Source organism: Vigna radiata, chromosome 11 (assembly GCF_000741045.1).
Source record: "Vigna radiata var. radiata cultivar VC1973A chromosome 11, Vradiata_ver6, whole genome shotgun sequence".
NCBI classification, from domain to species: Eukaryota; Viridiplantae; Streptophyta; class Magnoliopsida; order Fabales; family Fabaceae; genus Vigna; species Vigna radiata.
In genome coordinates, this window is record NC_028361.1 from 6,751,339 (window position 1) to 6,775,061 (window position 23,723).

Genomic DNA, 23,723 nt, shown 5'->3' on the forward strand with positions numbered 1-23,723 from the left:
CTAAATTGACTCACTTAAAACGTCTTCAGTCTTAACTAGTAAGAATATATAATAATTACTTACCCTCTTATCTCCTTCATGCACTCAATTTCACTCCTCTTTCGACCTTCATTTATTTCAATATAAATAAATAAATCTCTTTTCCTTTTCATGCATCATGAATGAAGTTTCCCATCGCTGTCAAAGAATATTCAATACGTAATTGTGGTGTGGCCCTGGATTAACATGTTGATATTTTTAAATTCATAATTTTTTTTACTGTTAAATGATTTATATCACTATTATTCTGATTTGGCTTAAGAGTAATGATTGCATATTTTTGTTAGAATTGTAGTCATTGGTAACGATTCATTTTGTTTGACAAGTGGATTGGTCGAATGGATAATTTATAATTTAAACACATGTTGAAAATAATTATCCCTAAAATTATTATATAAGATTACATATTTATTTGATAGTTTATATTTTACATCTTAAAAAATTTGGTATAATTGTTAACATGTAAAGGTCTAAAAAAGATATGTCTGAGTGAATTATTTTTATAATTTAAATAGAACAAAAAATTATGTATTGGTAACTATTAATCTTGTTTGACAAGTGGATTGGTCGAATGGATAATTTAAAATCTAAACACATGTCGAAAACAATTGTCCCTAAAATTACTATATAAGATTATATATTTATTTGATGATTTCTATTTTACATCTTAAAAAATTTGGTATAATTGTTAACATGTGAAGATGTAAAATAATATCTATTGTATGATCGTCTTCTCAACATAAGATTGTACGATTTATACAATTTAGAATAATTGTAACAATTATTTGAGAGATTATTCGGTCATGATCCATGAACGGAGCGGTTACACTTAAACAAGTAATTATATTTGATGATGATTAACTTAGTACTAATTGATAATTAGTAATTCAAAATTCATGTCAAAAGTTATAAATACATATTTAAAATAGGTGATTATATTTATTACATCAATTAACCAAACTTTTATTATTACATCAAAACTTACTTTCCAATTGAACTAAAGATTTTAAAGATTAAAGAATAAACCATGACGCACAAAATTTGAAAAACATATCCCACAGTCGAAACACAATTCTTATTAAGTTAATTCTTTTTAATTTATTTAGTTTACTCATCATATTATTCAAATGTTCAAATTGGTTATCTAATTAATAAACTGTTTAGCGTTGTTGTTCCATCTTTTTATGGTAATGGTGCTATAGTAGTAACCAGAGACGATTTTATTAGTAGGAAAACACGTATTTAAGATAATTAATTCAAGATAGTTGATTTATTAGTAGGAAAACATGTAATTGATTTAACTCCAGGACATTTTCTAACCATCACGGTAATTTCTTTTTACATGTATAATATTTAAATGCTATTAATATTAATATTAAAAAAAGATATTTTAGTATTTTTTTACAAACAGTTTTTATTATGTTTAATATATCATTTCGGATTATATATCTTTTTTATGTCATATGTTATATTGATATTATTTCTTACAGGTAAAAATTATAACACAAACAATGTCTAGATACCTCTTTGGGACTGAATTTAACATATAATATTAATAAAATATAAAGTTTAAAATATTCACATAAATAAATAATAAATAATAATTACAATAAGTTGATGTAATTTTAATAAAACTTGAAATATCAGTATTAGTAACGGTATAGATACTGTACAAGTAAAAAATATTAAATTATAATCTGTAATAAAATTATGTAGTGGCGGTTAAAAATATTGGTTTGTTAAAAATAGATATTTTAAATACGAGTGTTTACTTAGTTAAAAACCACTATACGAAAATTTAACCTTCTTTTTCTTATTCTTATATTTTGCTGTATATAATGTGTGTTTAAATTTATTACTTTATTTATATAATTAAAGATTAAGTTACATATAATTTTAGGTATTATTTTACACGAATAATACTGATAGTTTCGTAAGAGGAAAGATAATAATGATTAGATTTAACAACTTGTATAAGAGGACTTTATGTAACCAACGGTCCTCTCTGTTATAACTTAACCATCAAATAATAAATTATTATCACTCCTAAACGAAGATTAATTAATAACATAAGACCTTGTAATATTCAACCTTTACGAATAATTTTTACACTCAAAGGACTTACTGTTCTTCCAACCAAAAGAAATGAAAAAATTTATTTAAATATTGTTTCCTTATTTAAACTAAAAATAATATTAATTTTCTTAATATATATTGAATAAATTTTGTGTATATTATTAAGAATAATGATACTTAAACAACATTTTTTTTACCATATTTAAACGTGTCATTTTGTGATTGGTCTATGGTGGTATTTATGATTATTATTGTTATTGATTATGAAGTAATTTTGGACCAATTACAAAATGACAAGTAGATAATGTTCAGATTTTTTCAAAAAAGATTGTCTAAATATCATTATCTTATTATTAATCATTAAAACTTTTAGGATAATCTTCACCATGTCCGTGTTTAACGGAATATTGAGCCATGACGTACGTAATGTTATTCAAAGTTATAATTCTTTTAATTTTAATAGGTGATAATGATCCGTTAATTAAAAAAAGACTATAGTCTAGGTTGTTTGTACGAATCTTATATCCTTTGACAAAACAAAAAAGTAAATAAAAATAGTTGTTCGTACCAACCACTAGACTCTTCCTCGTGGCCCTTTCCCAAATCAAAAGGGTGAAAACTAGCATTGTCAAATATTTTAAAGGCAAAACAACTCGTAGCACTTATGACTAATTCAAGAAGATTAGATATATATCATATTTCAAGGTGGATATAATGTATTATAAAAAATGTTTGTTTAACAATTGTAATTATAAAGAGATATTTGATAAAAGGAATGATTCTTCTTCTCATTTCTTTTCGCTACAAAGAAGATTTTGAGTTCAATCATCATCATCATAATAATAAAATATCTCATCAAAACGAGTTATTTAATGAAAAAATCAACTATCATACTATTAAAATTAAGAGTTTTATACATCTGAAATAATTTATTAAGTTTTTTATTAAAATTTCGTTTGAATGATAAGTGTGTTAGGATGAGAAACCTTAAGATATTTTTCACCACGAGAGAAAAATTGATTAAGTTTTAGAATTAATTTATGTATTATTTTTGTCTCTCCGTTTGTTGATCTCCGTTGTCCATTGACCAGAGTACGGGTGGTAAAGTTCAAGGTTTTGAAGTAAGTATTTTAAATTAGATGTCAAACAGCAGCAACTTCGGAATAGGTTTATTTTTGTTATTTTATTTTATTTTTAAATAGTTTTAGACAGCTTCAATTTAAAGTTTATTAATATTAAGTAATTAGTACGGTATAGTAATTAAAAAAAACATGTGACCACATTAGTTATTTAATTGAGTTTAATGATTAAACACTTATATTAAAAATATTATATTGATTAAAAACATATTGAAACAGATATTATATTGACAATATAATTATTTTCAATAACTAAAAATATTATTATGACATATGAAGATTAGTTAAGTAATTTTTTTAAGATTTTTAGAACAATATTATTCGTACTTACATTTTAAAAGAATATAATATAAAACATTTACTTTTTAAATTATTTTAATTTTAATTTAAAAAAGATCATAGGTTAATTTGTTCTATCTTTGACCCCACCAACAAATTTGATGGGTTAAAACGGTGGACCAAAATCAATTAATGAATTAAAAAATTTCAATTTAATTCATCTCATTTTGGACGGGACGTTTATCATTTTTAATTTGAACTATTTTTACTACATTTAGATCAATTTATGATAATTTGCTTTTAGAATAAATTTTACAACCAAGTCTATTTTTTTCTTCATTTTTAAAATAAAATTACTAAACAATTTTTTTAATATAAGCTTAAAAAAATGATAAATAAAATAGTTTCGAAACGCCTTTCATGCTTGAAGTGAATCTCGTTGGTGCTTGGGTTGTGATGGAAACACACGGCAACAAATTCCTTTCTACTTTCTTCTCCAGATAAACAATTATTTTTCCTCTGCGTGCACCAGAGCGGTGAAATCCATTCTTTACTTGCAACTATCATCAGCATCATCATCGTTATGTCCTATTTCTATCGTTTATTTATAGGCTGCACGTTCTTCAGACTAACTTTGATGCAGAATGGGTGCAGTTGATGAGGATTATCTCAAGGAAATAGAGATAGCTCGACGTGAACTTCGTTCTTTCATCGCCAACAACAAATGCGCCCCTCTCATGCTTCAACTAGCGTACGTCACTCCCTACTAACTTCACGCTTTAATTTCTTCCAATTATGATTCCAAATTCAACTAATATTCACTCATTTTTGTTGTTTAGATCCAAAATGTAGGTCGATTTTCTAAATCTCTAGATAAACGCGCACTCACTCATCTCAACTCTGTTAATTTTCATACTTTTAACGTGTTTGGATGATGGTTAATATGTGAAGGATCTAGCTTAAAATCAAAAGCTTAATGTTACACAGGTGGAACGATGCTGCAACGTACGACGCCAGAAGCAGAACGGGAGGCCCCAATGCTTCTATTAGATTCATCACTAAACACGCAGCAATCAAGGAATTGGAAAAAGCAGTTCAAAACTGTGGTAAAATTATTTTTTCCTTATTTCCTTAGTTTTATTTAAGATTAGATATATCGATAATCCATAATAGATATAAAATTAAAATTTGTTATTATTTCAAAATTTAATATAATTTGATTTTCAAACTTAAAAAAAATAAAAATAAATATAGTCTTTATAAATAAATATAATCTTTATAATATAATTACATGAAAATATTTTAACATATTAAATGATGTTTCTTTCGTTTAAACTAATTTGACACATTGTATTTTAAATGTCAGCTTAAACAATACTTAAAAGAATTGACGCACCATTAGATTGAAAAGATTACAATTATTTATTTTTTAAGTTTTGACACTAAAATATATCTTAGAACAAAGATTAACTTTAATTTTGTATTCAAATTTATGGATCAAAAATTTATTTAACCTTTTTATTTATAGCGACACTCTTTTACTTTTTATTTTATTTTAATTTGCTAATTTCTTCGCCCAAACAGATATAGTGAAGCACAGACTTAAACTTAGGAAGGTTTCATACGCAGACCTTTACCAGGTTATTTGTTTTCAATCTGCAGCCATTTATATATATTATGATGATTAAAACAAATAATTATACTAGAGTGGATTCAATCACCTTAAGTTTGATTATATTAACTTGTGTAATTGGATGAATTTGCGTTTCAGCTTGCTGGTGTTGTTGCAATAGAGGTCACTCAGGGTCCAATTATTGAATTTGTTCCTGGCAGAAAGGTATACTCACGTGTGTGTGTGTCTCTCTCTCTCTATATATATATATATAAATTTTTGGTTCATAAAAAAGTTTAGACATAAGACACTCTTGAAAAGTATAGCATGTTACCGGGCTATTTAGTGAAATAGATTGATTGAGCATAATGGATACTGATGTCTTTCAAATTCAACACTTAAAAAGGTGTGAGTAGTTAATAGTGAACGAACACTTTATAGTAAGACAATTGTATTAGCTCTGTTTGATTTGAAAGTTCTTAATTATTCTTTGTTAGGATTCAAATGAATCTCCACGAGTTCAAGCAAACTTTCTAAATGGTGAAGAAGGTAATGTTGGCTATTAAGTCTCTAATTTTTGCTACCGTTTATGGATGTATCTCTCTTTGGGTTGTTTTCCCAGTTAACACTGATTAAAAAACTTTATAAAATTAAAAATACATGTATTACTTTTTGTATTTTCATATATAATGAAAATTCCACAATAACTTTTTTATTTTTATATCTTTAATCAATAACCAATGGTTAAAAAGTCAATTTATTTTTCTCCTGCTAACTAGTTTTAGTTTGTCGTTTCATTACCTTAAACTTTGTTTAAGTACTAGTTATGTTTATGTCTATATAGCATACAAAAAGATGAACAACCCCAATAGACTGTGAATTATGTGATTATAGAATTTACTTAATTTTTTAATATAAAGTTTAACAATGTTCTGTAGAAATTGTTGTTCATGTGTCCTATATGAGATTTTCACCTTCATTTCCTAAGTAATCAACTTTTTCATTGAAATCGTTGATATATAATTTTCCCATACATGCCTACTAATTGTTTGATTTTATCCTTCTGACCAACTCTAATCTGGATCTAGCTATTAAAACATTTTAAAAACATAGTTTTCTCTACAATAATTGCTTATTGTTATTCTGTTGATGGTATGCAACGTATTTGTAATCTTGGCTCGCTATTATTATGAAAATTCTTTTTTATATGGAAAACTTTCAGATGCAAGGAGTTTAAGGAGAAAATTTTCTCGCATGGGACTAAGTGAAGACAAAGACATAGTAGTTCTATGTGGAGGCCACGCTTTGATAAGAACTATGCATCCAAAAGTAGCAATGGTAAGCACGATATACTCATAATCATTAGAAAAACTGAGTGAGATGTCCAGGAGTCGCTACTTATATGCATAACTTTATTTTATTCACTTCAATTGACAAGAGAGAGACACCTAAGGGTGAGACGCATGAAGATCGCAGCAGGTTCGAAGAAAGAAAATGGACAAAGGAACCTTTGAAGTTTGATAACTCCTATTTTAAGTAAGATATTTATTTACACGATGATAATTATTTGTCCATTTAAAAGTATACAATTGAAATTCCCCGCACACTTAACTATTTTCTTTGAATGGGGGAAACAGGGAACTACTCAGTAAGGGTGCATCCTTTTCGAGGCTTCCCATGGACTCTGCTTTAGTAGAGGATCAAAGATTTTATCACTATGTTGAACGGTATGCTAAGGTAACTAACTACCAAAGACTTCCTTTTTTATCAAATACCTCTTTTCCATTTGGGACACCTAGAAATTTAACGCAGTTAAAAATTATATATTGGGACAGTTAGTAAATTACATTTATCAGATAAAATCGAATAGTTCAAATTTCAATCTCAGAAAATCAAATTTAAATCTTGAATTCGAATTCTGAGTCATTTGAGTTTTTATTCAGTAATTACGATGTCTTAACCGCATCAACTGGGCTAACTTTTTATTGTATTGATATCTCGATCTAATTTTTAATTTTTAACAGGATGAGGATATCTTTTTCAAAGAATATGCAATTTCACATAAGAAACTCTCAGAGCTGGGCTTCGATCCCAAAAATCTAAACAAGTCCAAGGGACTATATCAGAAGCTAAATCAGCACAGGGGACTCGTAGGAATCGGTATAATATCAGTTGCGGTGGCCGGAATATTAGTTTACTTACATAAGATGAAGAAAAATCAATTGAAAGATTGATCCAAAATTGGAGTTTGAGCTTGTTATCATCGTCATCTTCTTCTAAAAAATGCCAATTTGTGAACTTCAAAAGTCACCAAATATCTCTCGAATATAATGTACATTCTATTTAACTCGTCCAGGTTTACTCCTACCACGTTCTTTCATCCACCAAGCAGCTTTGGTAGCTTGGAGAAGATTGGTTTAATTTTTGTGGTCAATAGTAGTAGCCCATAGTTCAATAATCAGTGGAAAAGAACAATGTAGAAACCAGAGGAATTTATTACTGAGGCTTAGCTGACTGAACGAAAACAAATTTCAACGAGACATCAAGAGGGCTCAGTTTTCTGGTAAGTGTACTGATATGTTCTTTTTGTAATACTAATAATTTGTCTACTTTAATGAACATGGAGTACTATAATCCGCCAAGTACTCTTACCACAAAACTGGTGAACGTAAAAGCTGAACATCAAAGATTTCCACGCCTCAAGAGCACTATAGAACATTGATCTAATTCTCTAAAGATAAATATGAAATACAACTTTATAGTCATTTTTATCTTAGTAAAATATGTGAATGATCAACGTCCTACCAACCACATCCTGATCCTGCCCATATTACCCACCTTCACTCTTCCCTTCCCAGGTTAACCATAGCACAACGCCAATTTGTCAGAACAAACCATTTTATGAGTATCATCAAATTGAAGGGGTCTGCCAAGAAATATAAAAAAGAATGTTATAAGAGGACACTGATCAGAAAAGTTATAGAAACTAGTTCACATCCTCCAAACAAAACACAAAGAAAACTTTATCAAGTTTGAAGGAACTGTTATGCTTTTGTCTCTCCATAGCAAAGAATTTTACTTGCAGTCCCTCAACCTAGGAGGAGCAGAACTTAGTGACAGATTCTTTTCTAATTACAATGGTTGTTGTAGAATTGTTGAATATAATTATAATAATTAATTGACAATTTAATTTCAGACTCGATAGATTAGATTCTTAAGCTCTTAAAGTTGCCTATATCCTTTTATTCTTAAGTGAAATGCCATGAATTCTATATTTACATATAGAGTGGTTTTCCCTACTTTGTAATCATCATATCAGAAATAAATTTACGTTCCAGTTTTCTTCTTTCAAATGTCTCTATTTTCTAGTTAGTATAGTGTATACAAAATCTATATTATTAGGTCACCTGCAACAGCACACTCTAGACCATAACCGTAGACGTTAAAATAATGATTGTTGAAAAGCAAGTTTGATTCATTTTCTAATCAAACCAAAAACTCATCTTTCTAAAGACCTAAAATACCTGCCTCATCCAATTTGCAATGCAATCTGTAATAGAAGTATAAACCAGTGTTCTATTATGATTCTAAACACAAAATACCAATCAAGAACGTAAATTACATATAGTAACACAAATTCAAAGAGAAGAGTACAATATTACAGAAGCTATAAGCTACGATGGGGTCTGTATAACAAAAGAGAGAATTTGAAATTAAGTAGAAGAGATTGTGATGGCTTTGGTCTTAAACCTATATCTTGGTTCTCGGGGGATGACTTGGCTGGGTCCCATGTGAAACTGACCGGGAGAATTGGTAAGCGGTGGACCGTCGTCGTAGATATGGCCAAGGAGAGAGGAGCAGGTGTTGCACTTGATCTTGGTTCTCTTCCTCTGAATTCCCCAGTAGTTGACGGTTTCGAAGAAGGGGCGGATCTTGTCCTCCTTCTCGAACTTGAACTTGGAAGCGTCTACGGCGGAGAAAGAGACGGAGTCCTTGTTTCCGGCCTCAAAGTAGAAGTCCGGGGGGAAGGCGTAGGCGGAGTTAAGATAGAGGTTGGAGCCGCACGCCGTGCAGGTGTACTCAGAGGCCATGATCGGCAATGGTGTGGTGTGAGGAGAGGGTGTTGAAATTGCCAGAAGTAGAAATACAAGGTGTTTGCGAAAAGTCCAAAGCGTGTAGTTGTGGAAAAAGGACACAGAAAAAGGACACGATGCGACTGCTTCATTGCTAAGGTGAAATTATTTTTAATTTTTAAATCAAATTTTACATATCATATATGACAGTATTCAATGACTTAAAATCATTTTTTCTATCTTGTTTTTATATTTATAACTTCAAATAAAAAACTTCTTAAAACCTGTTTTTAAACTATGTAAAAAAACCTTTTTCTTATAACTAACTTTAATAGCTCCTATACCACACCAAACTGTAAGAAAATTAAATAAACAAAATAAAAATGTTTAACCAATGGTGGGTGGAAAGAAATAAAGAGAAGATAAATCATTCACTTACAAAATAATTATACACTCCATCTTATATTTTGTCTAAAAGGATGCATAAGGTGTTACTAATTTATATTTATTTATTAAATATACTTTTTGAAAGAAGATTGAAGGGTTGTTTAATTTTGCCAATCACATACATGTTTGATAGGCTTATACGTCCTGCTCAAAGCCTTGAATCAGAGAGGATGGTTGAGTTGTGTTGGATAATCAAAAGTAACAAAAAGTTGTGCTGTTTCTATGAAATTGATGAAGTGTTTTACAAGTTGATGACACGAGAAATTATATAAATATAAAATGATTATAAAAGTATAAATTTTTATATTTTATTTAAAAATAAAAAAATAAAAAATAAAGAAAGATGGTATAAAAAATTTAAGTATTTTAAAGAATATTTTTGTTTACAGAAAATTTGATTTTGGATTGAGCATGATTTGTCAAGTAAACAAGTTTGCAGAAAAGATGACTGATTATGTTGTTACTATAACTGAGTACTCACATATATCATAAAAATTTCAGCTGTTACTAAACTAGAAAAACCTTGAAATAGGTTGAGTGTTCAATTTTTATTTTTTGTGAATGCTTAATTTTGGCCATTTATTTTTGTTAGAGATAGGTTTTAGGTTTAATTTAATCTTATAAAACCTTTCACGTCAAAATATAGATATAAAATTTTTATACCAAGTTTGAAGTGGATTTTAGACCTAAATTAATTTACAAAATGAGTTTGTAAAATGAAATTTTTGTTTCATTTGATTTGGAACTTCCAACTATTTTTTATGTTGATTTTAAACTGCAAAACAACTCAACTTTTGAAAGATTTAGATAGAAAAAGAAGGTGTTGACAAATTTTGCACCCATGTATGGAAATTTTAGGACAAATACAATATTGAACTATATTTAATAAAATGTATTTAAATGAGAAAAAATAACAACATTCCATTAAAATAAAAGAAAAATGTTACCTATCATATTTAATGTCTGATTTCAATTTTGAACAACTGGAATGAGATTTATATAAAAACAAAGTTTTATGCTAGGAATTGTGTCATGGAAACTCCAGGCAAGGATGATTTCTTTTCTTCTCTCTCTATCTGCTGTGTGCCCAGAAAATCACATCACATTTATTGTGTTTGACTACAGATATGGATTGAAAAGAAGAAAAAAAAAATTCCATGCCAGAATACCATATCTTATAAAACTTTGACTAAATACATGCACAATCGAAATCTTATTTACACAAATTTTTGAATAAGCAATATTAGAAGAAAAAAAATAGTTTCTTAAAACTACAATGTATTTATGCATAGATTAATTTATAGAAGTTGTTTTCTAACAAAATAATTTTAGTTATGAGAAAATTAAATTTATTTTCATTTTTTCTTATAAAAGTTTGTGAAAAAGTTACTTTTTAAGTAACTTTGGTCGTAAACCACATGGTTATTTGTTTGATAATTGTCTGTATGAAAAATATCTATTAAGAAATGTAGTTTTTTTAAATTAACATTAGTCTTTTGATTAAGTAGTTATTTGCTTTTGATGATGCCTTGATTGTTTTCAAAAATATAGACCAGAGTTGTGGCTAGTGAAGAAATTAGTTAAGGTGCATGAAAAAGAAAAAGAATAAAAATGACTATCATGAATTTTGTTTTCAAAATATATATATATATATATATATATATATTCATATTTGATATTTAATTATATTTTAAAATAAAAAATATCCCTTCATTAACACAATATACACTACAAATTGCTTATATTTTTTAATAATACAAAACACTAACAATTATTAATTATTTTCAGGTAGCTATTATAACTATTTTATTTATTAAAAAATATAGAAGTTTCTTTTTTCTACCAATATTTTTAAAAATAAGAAAATGCACAAATTATTATATCACATGATTAATTGGGTATGTGATTGTTTACTTTGTTTCAAGATTAAAATATAGAGCTTAGGACTGGGGATCACTAATCAATATTATTACTAAAGAATATTTTTTAATATACATATTATCTTCCAATTTTATATTTTTACATTTTATAATTATATTTTTGAAAATGTATTTATCGCTTTTATCCTTTTAAATATAATTAATCTTACCATAAATAAAAATATATCAATTCAAAACAACTTTTTACTTTTATAACTTTTTACATTTATTCACTCTTTATAATTTTAATATAAATTGTAGTAATATTTTTTAACAATTAATTTTTTATTTTATGGTTAAGGGAAAGCGGACAGAAGCATAGTTACCTGTGTTTTTCCTGGTATTTAAGAAAACCAATGAACAAATGGATACATAATCTCTCACTTTGTTTCAAGTTCTAGGGCTTGCCCTGCCCCTAATACATACTTCAGAATACCGATTGAACAAACCAATGCATAATCTCTTACTTTGTTCTGCAATTGAAAAATAGAGACTAGGGTTTGCAGAAACCCTACGCAAAGAGCAAAACTCCTCTGCGGCGAGCAGAAATCTACTCTAACTCGAGAGCTCTTGCTTTAATCTTTGCAGCGAGCAGAAATTCGTTCCTCTAATCCTTGACATGGATATTCGATTTCCGTTCTCTCCGGCGGAGGTCGCCAAAGTCCGGATGGTTCAGTTCGGAATACTCAGTCCCGATGAGATCGTAATAAACCCTAAGCTACTATCTAATTCTTTCACTTTGTTTCGAAATTTCTCGAATGAATGTAAATGGATTCGAGTGTTTCTTTCCAGTTTTGTGGTGCTATGAAGTTGATGATTGGTTTATGTGTGTGTTTCAGAGACAAATGTCTGTGGTGCAAATTGAGCACGGTGAGACTACGGAGAGAGGGAAGCCGAAGGTTGGAGGATTGAGTGACCCTCGACTTGGAACTATTGACAGAAAGCTCAAGTGTGAGACTTGCACGGCGAGTATGGCTGAATGTCCTGGCCACTTTGGACACTTGGAGCTTGCTAAGCCAATGTTTCACATTGGGTTTTTAAAGACAGTGTTGACTATAATGCGTTGTGTTTGCTTCAACTGCTCTAAAATTCTAGCTGACGAGGTATTTTTGCAAGTGGACTTTGCATAATACTGACTTTATTAGCTATTTAGTTTGTGGGAAATGAGAAAATAGGGGAATCTGAGTTCCATTGGTTGTGAATTGTGGTCAATTGGAGTTTTTGTCTGTTTAGGAGAGGGGAAGTTTAATCTTCTACTTTGTAAGTGTAGGAGAATGAAATCAAATGTTTTTTTTAAGTTGATTGCCTTGTATGCAGAATGATCACAAATTTAAGCTAGCTTTGAGGATCAGGAATCCCAAGAACAGGCTGAAAAAGATTCTGGATGCTTGCAAAAACAAAGGCAAGTGTGAAGGGGGAGATGAAATTGATATTCCTGGACAAAATACTGATGAACCAGTTAAAAAGAGTCGCGGTGGCTGTGGTGCTCAGCAACCAAAGATTACGATTGAAGGGATGAAAATGATTGCAGAGTACAAAGCTCAAAGGAAGAAAAGTGATGACCAAGAACAGCTTCCTGAACCTGTAGAGAGGAAACAAACCCTTTCTGCAGAAAGGGTAACTTTTCTTAATTCTGGATGTTTAGCATGAGCACTTTTACGATCACTGTTGCAGAAATTGACACAGTTGGTGACTTGTTATATCTGTTGAAGGTTCTTGGTGTTCTGAAAAGGATAAGCGACGAGGACTGTCAGTTGTTGGGCTTGAACCCTAAGTATGCCCGTCCTGACTGGATGATTTTACAAGTTCTTCCAATTCCTCCTCCACCTGTGAGACCTTCTGTGATGATGGACACATCCTCTAGGAGTGAGGCAAGTTTTTATGCTTTCTTGGTTGTTGCAATTTTTGCAAGTGTATCTTGTTTAATTATAATTTTCTCTGGTCATTTTGACTGATATCGTCTGGGTTAAAACTTTTAATCCATGGTACTTGCTGACTTTTTTGGCTCTTCCTTATTTGTAGGATGATTTAACTCATCAGCTGGCTATGATCATCAGGCACAATGAGAATCTTAAGAGACAGGAGAGGAACGGATCTCCTGCACATATTATTTCTGAGTTTGCTCAATTATTGCAGTTCCACATAGCAACATATTTTGATAATGAGTTGCCTGGACTGCCAAGGGTATTATAGGAATTGAACATTTACTATGGATATATACTTCCTGTAATCTTCATCGGCTTTTTAATATTTGATGAAGTATTGATCAGTTGCTATTTACTTTTGCAGGCTACTCAAAGATCCGGAAGGCCTATCAAATCAATATGTAGCAGGCTCAAGGCAAAAGAAGGACGGATTAGAGGTAACTTGATGGGTAAAAGAGTTGATTTTTCAGCTCGAACAGTCATTACACCTGATCCAACAATCAACATTGATCAATTGGGAGTGCCGTGGAGTATTGCTTTGAATCTAACATACCCTGAGACCGTGACTCCATACAACATTGAAAGGTTGTGTTTTGGTATGCATTTCCTGCTGCAATTGATGCATTCTCTTCCATTTTTAACAGAAAATATTTGAAAAAAAAATCAGGTTGAAGGAACTTGTTGAGTATGGACCCCATCCTCCACCTGGAAAAACTGGTGCCAAGTACATCATTCGTGATGATGGACAAAGGCTCGATCTCAGATATTTAAAGAAAAGTAGTGATCACCATTTGGAGCTTGGCTACAAGGTACTGCTTTTAAACAATTTGATATTGTTCATTTTGGTTTTCTCTCAGTGCCTTCTAATAGCTTTTGATGTTGCCGTTTTAGGTTGAGCGTCATTTGAATGATGGAGACTTTGTTCTCTTCAACCGTCAGCCTAGTCTTCATAAAATGTCCATCATGGGGCATAGAATCAAAATCATGCCATATTCTACATTCCGGCTTAACTTGTCTGTAACTTCACCATATAATGCTGATTTTGATGGGGATGAAATGAATATGCATGTTCCTCAGTCTTTTGAAACCAGAGCTGAGGTGTTGGAGCTTATGATGGTGCCTAAATGCATTGTGTCACCACAGTCAAACAGGCCAGTGATGGGAATTGTCCAAGATTCACTTTTAGGATGCAGAAAAATCACTAAGAGGGATACTTTTATCCCAAAGGTTAGACAAAGTGAATTTTTCTGCTGTTGCAGTTTATTTAAGCTGCATGGTTAATGTACAGACTTTATGTATAATCTTATCAGAACTTTCCTTCTTTTTCTTAACTAGGATGTTTTCATGAACATATTGATGTGGTGGGAAGATTTTGATGGGAAAGTTCCTACTCCTGCAATATTGAAGCCAGAACCGTTATGGACAGGGAAACAAGTTTTCAATCTCATCATTCCTAAGCCTATAAACCTAATCAGATATTCTAGTTGGCACAGTGAGAATGAAAGGGGATCCATAACCCCTGGGGATACCATGGTCAGAATTGAGAAAGGTGAACTACTTACTGGAACACTTTGCAAAAAGACACTTGGAACATCTACTGGAAGTCTCATTCACGTGATTTGGTATGCAGCTTATCGTTATAGTTTTATAAATGTTATTAAATTAGTTTTTCATTATGCTATTATTTTTAATGAATTTGTCATTTTATTGTTTTATTACTGTGTATAACTTGTCGGCCACAATTCCGGCCACCACACCATGTGTGATATTTATAAGGCGGGTTTTTGGCTCAGCCAGATCCCACTTTCGGTATTTGATAACATTGCTTAATAGATGAATTGGGTTATGTAATAATCAATCTACCTGTACAGGCTCAAGAGAGGGGTTGTTTCTATTGATCTAAACTCCAACTCTTAAGTGACTTTGTTGTTTTGGAAACTACTTCAATCGATTACTTATCACTGAATGTCTACTTTAATACAGGGAAGAGGTTGGCCCTGATGCAGCTCGGAAATTTCTTGGGCATACTCAGTGGCTTGTAAACTACTGGCTTTTGCAGCATGCTTTTAGCATTGGAATTGGTGATACAATTGCTGATGCTTCCACTATGGAAACCATAAATCAGACTATATCAGCAGCTAAGGAGAAAGTGAAACAACTTATCAGGGATGCCCAAGAGAAAAAGTTGGAGGCTGAGCCTGGTCGGACAATGATGGATTCATTTGAAAACAGAGTGAATCAGGTTTAATTTGGAATTTTTTTTCATTGTTATAATATTAAAATTTTCTTTTGGGTAAATATGACAAACTTCCATATGTGATAATTTCAGACACTAAATAGAGCTCGTGATGATGCTGGAAATAGTGCTCAAAAAAGTTTATCTGAGAGCAACAATCTGAAAGCTATGGTGACAGCTGGTTCCAAAGGAAGTTTTATCAACATATCTCAAATGACTGCTTGTGTGGGTCAACAGAACGTTGAAGGTAAACGAATTCCATATGGGTTCATAGATAGGACATTGCCTCATTTCACAAAAGATGATTATGGGCCTGAAAGTCGTGGCTTTGTGGAGAACTCATATCTGCGAGGATTGACCCCTCAAGAGTTCTTTTTTCATGCCATGGGTGGTAGGGAAGGTCTTATTGATACTGCCGTGAAGACCTCTGAAACTGGGTACATCCAGAGGCGACTGGTGAAGGCTATGGAGGACATCATGGTTAAATATGATGGGACTGTTAGAAATTCTTTGGGAGACGTCATACAGTTTCTTTATGGGGAAGATGGTATGGATGCGGTTTGGATTGAAACACAGAAGCTGGATTCCCTTAAAATGAAAAAGACAGAATTTGATAGGGTGTTTAGGTATGAATTTGATGATGAAAACTGGAAGCCTACCTACATGCTTGAAGAGCCTGTAGAAGACTTAAAAACCATCCGAGAATTTCGTAATGTGTTTGAAGCTGAGGTTCAGAAACTCGAAGCTGATAGATATCAACTTGCAACTGAGATAGCCCCTAGTGGTGACAGTTCTCTCCCACTACCTGTTAACTTGAAGAGGCTTATCTGGAATGCTCAGAAGACATTTAAGGTTGATTTCCGAAGGCCTTCTGATATGCATCCAATGGAAATTGTGGAAGCCATTGATAAGCTGCAGGAGCGGCTTAAGGTTGTTCCTGGTGAAGATCTTTTAAGTCAAGAAGCTCAAAAGAATGCTACTCTCCTGTTTAACATTCTTCTTCGCAGCACTTTCGCAAGTAAAAGGGTCTTGGAGGAATACAGGCTTTCTCGAGAGGCATTTGAGTGGGTAGTGGGAGAAATAGAATCAAGGTTCTTGCAGTCACTCGTAGCCTCTGGAGAAATGATTGGTTGTGTAGCTGCCCAATCAATTGGTGAACCTGCTACTCAGATGACTCTTAACACTTTCCATTATGCTGGTGTCAGTGCAAAGAATGTTACTCTTGGTGTTCCTAGGTTAAGGGAAATCATTAATGTGGCAAAGAGAATTAAAACACCTTCTCTGTCTGTGTACTTGAATGCTGATGTTGGTAAGACTAAAGAGAGAGCCAAGAGCGTGCAGTGTGCTTTAGAATATACCACTCTAAGGAGTGTGACTCAAGCTACAGAGGTGTGGTATGATCCGGATCCGATGAGTACAATAATTGAAGAGGATGTTGATTTCGTGAAGTCCTACTTTGAAATGCCCGATGAAGAAGTTGCCCTTGACAAAATCTCCCCTTGGTTGCTTCGCATAGAGCTGAATCGTGAAATGATGGTGGATAAGAAGTTGAGTATGGCTGACATTGCAGAGAAGATTAATCTTGAATTTGGTCAGGATTTGACTTGTATATTTAATGATGATAATGCTGAAAAACTTATACTTCGTATCAGAATTATGAACGATGAATCACCCAAGGGTGAGATTCAGGATGAATCTGCTGAAGATGATGTTTTCTTAAAGAAAATAGAAAGCAACATGCTGACTGAAATGACCTTACGTGGTATCCCTGACATCAACAAAGTTTTTATAAAGAATACTAAAACCCAGAAGTTTGATGAGAGTGAAGGTTTTAAGCCTAATGAGGAATGGATGCTTGATACTGAAGGTGTCAACCTTCTGGCTGTGATGTGCCATGAAGATGTTGATGCGACCAGGACCACAAGCAATCACTTAATTGAAGTTATTGAAGTTCTTGGTATTGAGGCAGTTCGGCGAGCTCTTTTGGATGAATTGCGTGTTGTCATTTCGTTTGATGGTTCCTATGTCAATTACAGGCATTTGGCTATTCTTTGTGATACAATGACTTATCGGGGGCATCTGATGGCCATTACACGTCATGGTATCAACCGGAATGATACTGGGCCAATGATGAGATGCTCATTTGAAGAGACAGTTGATATTCTGCTTGATGCTGCAGTATATGCTGAGACTGATTACTTGAGGGGTGTCACTGAAAACATTATGCTAGGTCAGCTTGCCCCTATTGGCACAGGTGAATGTGCATTGTATCTTAATGATGAGATGCTGAAGAATGCCATTGAGCTCCAACTGCCTAGTTATATGGACGGTCTTGATTTTGGCATGACTCCTGCTCGCTCTCCAATATCTGGAACTCCATATCATGAAGGCTTGATGTCTCCTAGTTATTTGTTGAGTCCAAATTTGCGTCTGTCTCCTACGTCGGATGCCCAGTTTTCACCTTATGTTGGTGGGATGGCGTTTTCTCCCACCTCATCTCCTGGGTACAGTCCATCCTCTCCAGGCTATAGTCCATCATCGCCTGGGTACAGCCCCACATCACCTGGGTACAGTCCCACATCTCCCGGCTACAGTCCCACATCACCAGGTTACAGTCCGACCTCTCCCACATATAGCCCTAGTTCTCCAGGATATAGTCCTACAAGTCCGGCTTATTCACCAACCAGTCCATCCTACTCTCCCACATCACCCAGCTATAGCCCAACATCACCCAGCTACAGTCCTACATCACCCAGCTACAGCCCCACATCACCCAGTTATAGCCCGACTTCTCCCAGCTACAGCCCGACTTCACCTGCATACAGCCCAACTTCACCTGCCTATAGCCCCACTTCACCTGCTTACAGTCCCACTTCACCTTCATACAGTCCTACGTCACCTTCATACAGCCCCACTTCACCCTCTTACAGCCCTACCTCCCCATCATATAGCCCTGCTTCCCCTGCTTACAGCCCCACTTCACCTGGATACAGCCCTACGTCACCCTCATATAGCCCAACATCCCCATCGTATAGTCCTACTTCCCCATCGTATAGTCCTACTTCCCCTAGTTACAATCCCCAGTCAGCAAAGTACAGTCCTTCGTTAGCATATTCTCCAAGCAGTCCAAGATTGTCTCCATCAAGTCCATATAGTCCCACATCCCCAACCTACAGGTGAGTTATTCTCTGGACTTCTTTAATATTTATTTTTGGTATTGTTTATAAAACCTTCAAAGTTCAAACTCAATGGTTTCCCTTGATTTTTTAGCCAAAAACTTGGGTTTGACTGCATGTTTATTTTTAGTTAGTTTTGTATTTCAAGCATATGTCTAATTTATCACTTTCCAGCCCCACGTCCCCATCATATTCACCGACATCACCGTCTTATTCACCATCAAGCCCAACATACAGTCCCAGCAGGTAAGTTAAGTTCATTTATTGTCCTGTCAAGCGTTTAAACAGTTTATCTCTTGTCCGTGATAACGACAATGGCAGCATTGGAGATTGTGTCTATATATACTAGACTTTTGGAGGCCTATTTATGACTTGCTCATTCTTTCTTTTTTCTAGCCCATTTAATTCTAGTGGGAGCCCAGACTATAGCCCAAGTTCACCCCAATATAGGTATGCGTTTGTACACTGATAATTCTTTAACTTATAAATTGTAAGAAAGCCATATTCCTGAGCACGGTCTGTTTTTGTTATTTTCCGTTTTATCATTTGCAGTCCCAGTACGGGTTACTCACCAAGTCAACCTGGTTACTCACCATCGTCAACCAGCCAGTACACTCCTCAAACTAGTGACAAGGATGATAGAGGCACTCGCTGAGGTAAACTAACAGCTTTGCTGAAGCGCGGATATATTGACTTATTTTTTTTTATCTTATTGGATGGAGAATCTACGATATAAATAGTTCAGAAATTCTACAACTAGAGGCCTAGACCGTAAAAATATCTTGGTTCTGCTATTTCCTCTCCTTTTGGTTCAAAATTGGGAAAAAGGGAATTTGGCAACGAGGTGTTTAGGAAGATTTGCAATTGATGTCCGATAATTGGAAGTGTGAACAAAGGGTTTTTAATGATCATATTTCTAGAAACCCCCAAACTTAAGGAAACAATTCCTAATTTTGGAGTGGGGAAAGCTGATTTAGATTTTAGACTATATAGACAGACAACTAGGGATGTTGTAAAGAAGTGATGTGTATTTGGCATTTTCATCGAAATATTGTGCATATGTGAAAACAAATTCTCATTCTCTCCCAAGTTTGAATGTAAGCCTTATTGAAAAAGTACCTATGTCCGGTAAAATGTTCAGGACAACTTGAGGCTGGACAGAGGAGGACTTTGAGTTCTGCAGGGATCAGACATCGAGATGCTCGAAGTCTATTTCTTTGCCTTGTATTAATCCTCTATATCATCAGTCGCTGTTTACAATAACTTCTGAACAGTGCATCGCAGTGTCGAACTATGAATTCAAATTGTGCTTTAATAGTTTGAACATTCTTTGAGGAATGGCTTGTGAACTGTGATTGTTCATCCTCTTAATCCATTTATTCAACACATGCCCCAAAAGTTGAGGATGATATAAATCACTGTAAAATATTTATTTGTAAAAAGTGTATGGTATATGTTGAACAAAACATATTCTGATCTACTTCTAAAATAATGATACATTTGCGTTTATCTTAAATGCTTTTTTTTTTTTTTTCTGTAAATATGCCGGTGGATTCAGCTGTGGCTTTAGGTTATTTTAAGGGTACGGTGCAATTACATCAATTTTGGTATGAAAAATGAAAATATTTGTACTTCTTTTATATTTTTTTAAACCTTTTTGTTGCTAAAAATGTTTTTTCATTACGTAAATTGAACATTTTAATATTATTTAGAATTCTTTTGTAATTTTGTAAAGATTAAAAATGCAATCTTCAAGATAATTTTTTAATTTTGGTAAACATAATATCAATGTAATGCATCTAATTAATTTTCTTAGTAATCTCGAATAAACCTCATTAAATCTAGACCGTGATTATTTGTAATAAAAAGGGGCTGGACTGGAAAATATTGATTCTGCAATAAGATCCTACTTGCAAAAGCGGTACACGTTTGTCATATTCCCCAGATCACATCATTTTCTTTTTCAACGATTTCTCGTTTTCTTTTATCCCCTTGAATAATGGAATTTTCGAAACTTATTTTTCATGTTTAATATGTTGAAACATGGTTTATTTGCATTAAAAAGTCGAAAAGCGGCTAATTAATAGTTAGTTGCTATCAAACTTTTTTTTTATTTAACTTTTTAGACGATCTGAAAATATTTGTTCCAAATGCATATTTTCCACATATATTACTCTTGCGCCTTCTCTTTACAACAATTACGACAAATGAAAACATCCCCTAATATTGTAATGTGTCATATGTAAAATGCTGTAACTTTCAGATAGAGGATGAATAGTTGATACCTCATCACTTTCCCCAATCACTAAAATCAGTTCTTAGCATACTCTTTACAATACAGACTTCTGAAAAGACAAGAAAACAAGAAAAGAAGCAACAAATAATGATAATCATACTCTAAAGTCAGTGTCACAATGACGTACCAATCTGTAAAACCACGACCAAATCCAATCTTCTTATAATTTTATAATGTGCCGGCAACGACAGCGTATTGCGACAAAACTTTTCTTCCTCTCCAAAAGCACGCCACACCATATCAATGTCAACCATAGCGCTTTTTTAATGGCTCCCTGCTTTTGTTTTTGGCTGATTAAATGATTTATAACCATGAATCACACCCTTCTCTGTATCATAGTTACACCCTGGTTGATATCATATATTCTGTAGAATATCATCATGGAGAAACTGTTCCAGATCAGAAGAACCTTCCTCAAGTTTCTGACAAAACAACCTGCGACTTTGGTAGTAGCGTTTCAGAACCCAACTCCTAGTCCTTGTCGATCGCCGGCACGATTGGTTTCCATAATTCCCAGGGAAGCACGAAGGAAGCGCCGAGGCGAGAGCTTTAGCACGAAAGAGCCCACTTCTCCCAAAGTATCGTGCATGGGCCAAGTTCAAGGCAAGAAGAAAAGGAAGGCCCGGAAACAGAAAAGGGCCCAGACCCAGGCCCATACCCAGAAGGATTCAACAAAACCCGTTGACTCTGTTGGAGAATTGAAGAAGATTGTGCTTTGGATTCGGAAGGGAAGTGACGAAGGACAAAAGCATAAGGTTTTGGAAGAGAAGAGAGTGGAAGCTCCATCGTTGAATACAATGAAAAAGTTTGCCAGTGGAAGAGGATCCTTGTATGATTTTGATGTTACAATTGCAGAAAGGTGAACGTTTCACTTTCAGCAAAATTCATAATAAATTGTTTCTCTTTATCAATCTCTTTTTGCTTCGTCTCATTGTCTTTATGTGTTAGTTTATGGTTGAATGATGAAAGCTTTATCTATTGAAACACATGTATGTTTAATCAAATTATTTATTAAATAGTTTATACATGTAAGGTGATATAAATTAATGTTTATATATATTTTGTTAATAATTTGTTTTTTAATTGTAGTTTTAAATATAGATATCGGTTTTATTAATTTTATTTTATGAGTGAGATTAGATATTTCTGAGATTTGTGAGTGGTGTATATTACATTTTATTTATATATTATAATTTTATTTTATAATTAATGTGAGATGCCATCTACATTTTTTATAACAAGAAAGATTCTGGGATGTGCATGTAGAGTAGTAGATAAATTTTTGTTATTGTCTATAAGTTCATTTAATGTTTGGATTCGTGTAATTCATACAGAGAATTATAAAACGGAAAAAGTCTCTTTAACAACTTATTTTAATAATTTTTTGATAATGTATAAGTGACAATTTTTGATTCGTTCATTTCAAATATTTTTTAAATATAAATTTAAATAAATCAGTAAAATTATAACACGTATCCTATTATCAAAAAATTGTTAAAAAAAATTGTAAAATATCATTGTCCGTGTAAAAAGGAGATTGCAGACTGAATTTTAAAGAAGTGTTACTTTACCTTCACAAAAATTATTAATTGGCTTCAACTTTTGATATTTAAGGCTATTAAATACTATGCTTCAGAAACATGAAGTACTTTCAACTTTTTAACTGCAACACATCACGCTCTTGTAGTTGGATATTGCATTGTTAATATATAAAAGGATATATGAGAATTTAAACCTAAATTTTAAAGGTTATTTGATAAATGAAAAAAGTTATATGATTGAAGTTTTAAATTAATAGTTAAATATTCTCAACTGATAAAAAATTATTAATAAATAAAATACTAAATAAATAAATTATAAGATCGAGGTTGATATTCCTAAACTGTAAAATTTCATTCTACCTAAATTATTAAAAATTTAAATGTGTATTAAATATGTATATAAATTATGATACAAAATATATTATGAAATTTACCCGTAAAACATCTCTAATAATCAAATTTACAAATAAAGTTTGTTTATTCCATACTCAATCATGATTAAATTTATAATAATTATTATCTATCAAAAACTAATAAAAATAAGTCTAGTATAAAAACGTATGTAGTGGTATTTATTACGAATTTAAAATTTTATTACCTTAATCAAAAGAACATAATAAGAATTTAGAAGAAATTTATAACTGACACTAAAAACGATATTAAGAGATTTGAAAGAAAGTGTGAGGTAGAGTGTGTTGATTGTGATCCTAAATCTCACATTGAAAAAATAATTAAAAATTATCTACAACAAGACTTTTCAAATAAAATACAAGATGATAATAAAAATAAATTTATAACATTACTCGATAAATTAAAAACATGATAATAATTCAAAATGAAGATGATGGAGAAGAAGTGTATACCCATCTTCTTATTTATTGTCGTCTTCTATCTCATTTAAAAATTTAGGTATCAGTTATATCCATTGAGAATACCATAATTTATTTTTCTTTTGTATAGAGTGT

The 23,723-nt window shown here is 32.3% G+C and overlaps 4 protein-coding genes across 6 annotated transcripts; 3 read left to right on the forward strand and 1 right to left on the reverse strand.

Moving 5' to 3' along the window:
• Nucleotides 1-3,996: 3,996 nt before the first annotated feature.
• On the forward strand, nt 3,997-7,576 carry LOC106776684 (L-ascorbate peroxidase 3). Its single transcript, XM_014664163.2, has 9 exons — nt 3,997-4,284; nt 4,521-4,639; nt 5,118-5,173; nt 5,305-5,370; nt 5,643-5,694; nt 6,368-6,483; nt 6,584-6,681; nt 6,783-6,882; nt 7,170-7,576. The coding sequence occupies exons 1-9, from the start codon at nt 4,178-4,180 to the stop codon at nt 7,377-7,379; spliced, it is 924 nt and encodes a 307-aa protein (XP_014519649.1). The 5' UTR covers nt 3,997-4,177; the 3' UTR covers nt 7,380-7,576.
• Nucleotides 7,577-7,682: 106 nt separating this feature from the next.
• LOC106777335 (peptide methionine sulfoxide reductase MsrB) lies at nt 7,683-9,365 on the reverse strand. 2 transcript variants are annotated; one of them, XM_022775876.1, is made up of 3 exons: nt 8,896-9,365; nt 8,670-8,695; nt 7,683-8,071 (listed from the first exon to the last, which is right to left on the reverse strand). In XM_022775876.1, the coding sequence occupies exons 1-3, from the start codon at nt 9,234-9,236 to the stop codon at nt 7,986-7,988; spliced, it is 453 nt and encodes a 150-aa protein (XP_022631597.1). In that variant the 5' UTR covers nt 9,237-9,365; the 3' UTR covers nt 7,683-7,985. The 2 variants fall into 2 exon arrangements, with proteins under 2 accessions (XP_022631597.1, XP_014520397.1); XM_014664911.2 differs by lacking the exon at nt 8,670-8,695 and having other exon boundaries at nt 8,896-9,362.
• A 2,589-nt stretch (nt 9,366-11,954) lies between these two features.
• Nucleotides 11,955-21,718, forward strand: LOC106777530 (DNA-directed RNA polymerase II subunit 1). 2 transcript variants are annotated; one of them, XM_014665113.2, is made up of 15 exons: nt 11,955-12,287; nt 12,424-12,687; nt 12,902-13,201; nt 13,297-13,455; nt 13,607-13,768; nt 13,874-14,094; nt 14,177-14,318; nt 14,401-14,736; nt 14,845-15,131; nt 15,493-15,751; nt 15,839-18,921; nt 19,096-19,167; nt 19,318-19,371; nt 19,474-19,577; nt 20,063-20,437. In XM_014665113.2, the coding sequence occupies exons 1-14, from the start codon at nt 12,204-12,206 to the stop codon at nt 19,574-19,576; spliced, it is 5,526 nt and encodes a 1,841-aa protein (XP_014520599.1). In that variant the 5' UTR covers nt 11,955-12,203; the 3' UTR covers nt 19,577; nt 20,063-20,437. The 2 variants fall into 2 exon arrangements, with proteins under 2 accessions (XP_014520599.1, XP_022643112.1); XM_022787391.1 differs by lacking the exon at nt 20,063-20,437 and adding an exon at nt 21,589-21,718 and having other exon boundaries at nt 12,204-12,287.
• Nucleotides 21,598-22,080, forward strand: LOC106777343 (uncharacterized protein At1g76070). Its single transcript, XM_014664921.2, has one exon. The coding sequence runs from the start codon at nt 21,598-21,600 to the stop codon at nt 22,078-22,080; it is 483 nt and encodes a 160-aa protein (XP_014520407.1).
• Nucleotides 22,081-23,723: the final 1,643 nt, after the last annotated feature.

What these genes read in the sequence shown, in the direction of transcription:
- LOC106777343 (XM_014664921.2), top strand. Translation starts at nt 21,598, where the DNA reads ATGGAGAAACTGTTCCAGATCAGAAGAACCTTCCTCAAGTTTCTGACA.
- LOC106777335 (XM_022775876.1), bottom strand. Translation starts at nt 9,236, where the DNA reads ATGGCCTCTGAGTACACCTGCACGGCGTGCGGCTCCAACCTCTATCTT. An exon ending in CCCCGAGAACCAAGATATAG is followed by an intron (nt 8,696 to 8,895) that starts GTTTAAGACCAA and finishes CTTCTATTACAG; the next exon opens with ATTGCATTGCAAATTGGATG. An exon ending in TTGCAAATTGGATGAGGCAG is followed by an intron (nt 8,072 to 8,669) that starts GTATTTTAGGTC and finishes ATTTCTTGGCAG; the next exon opens with ACCCCTTCAATTTGATGATA.
- LOC106776684 (XM_014664163.2), top strand. Translation starts at nt 4,178, where the DNA reads ATGGGTGCAGTTGATGAGGATTATCTCAAGGAAATAGAGATAGCTCGA. An exon ending in AAAAGCAGTTCAAAACTGTG is followed by an intron (nt 4,640 to 5,117) that starts GTAAAATTATTT and finishes TCGCCCAAACAG; the next exon opens with ATATAGTGAAGCACAGACTT. An exon ending in TGCATCCAAAAGTAGCAATG is followed by an intron (nt 6,484 to 6,583) that starts GTAAGCACGATA and finishes TCAATTGACAAG; the next exon opens with AGAGAGACACCTAAGGGTGA.
- LOC106777530 (XM_014665113.2), top strand. Translation starts at nt 12,204, where the DNA reads ATGGATATTCGATTTCCGTTCTCTCCGGCGGAGGTCGCCAAAGTCCGG. An exon ending in CTAAAATTCTAGCTGACGAG is followed by an intron (nt 12,688 to 12,901) that starts GTATTTTTGCAA and finishes CCTTGTATGCAG; the next exon opens with AATGATCACAAATTTAAGCT. An exon ending in CCAACATACAGTCCCAGCAG is followed by an intron (nt 19,168 to 19,317) that starts GTAAGTTAAGTT and finishes TCTTTTTTCTAG; the next exon opens with CCCATTTAATTCTAGTGGGA.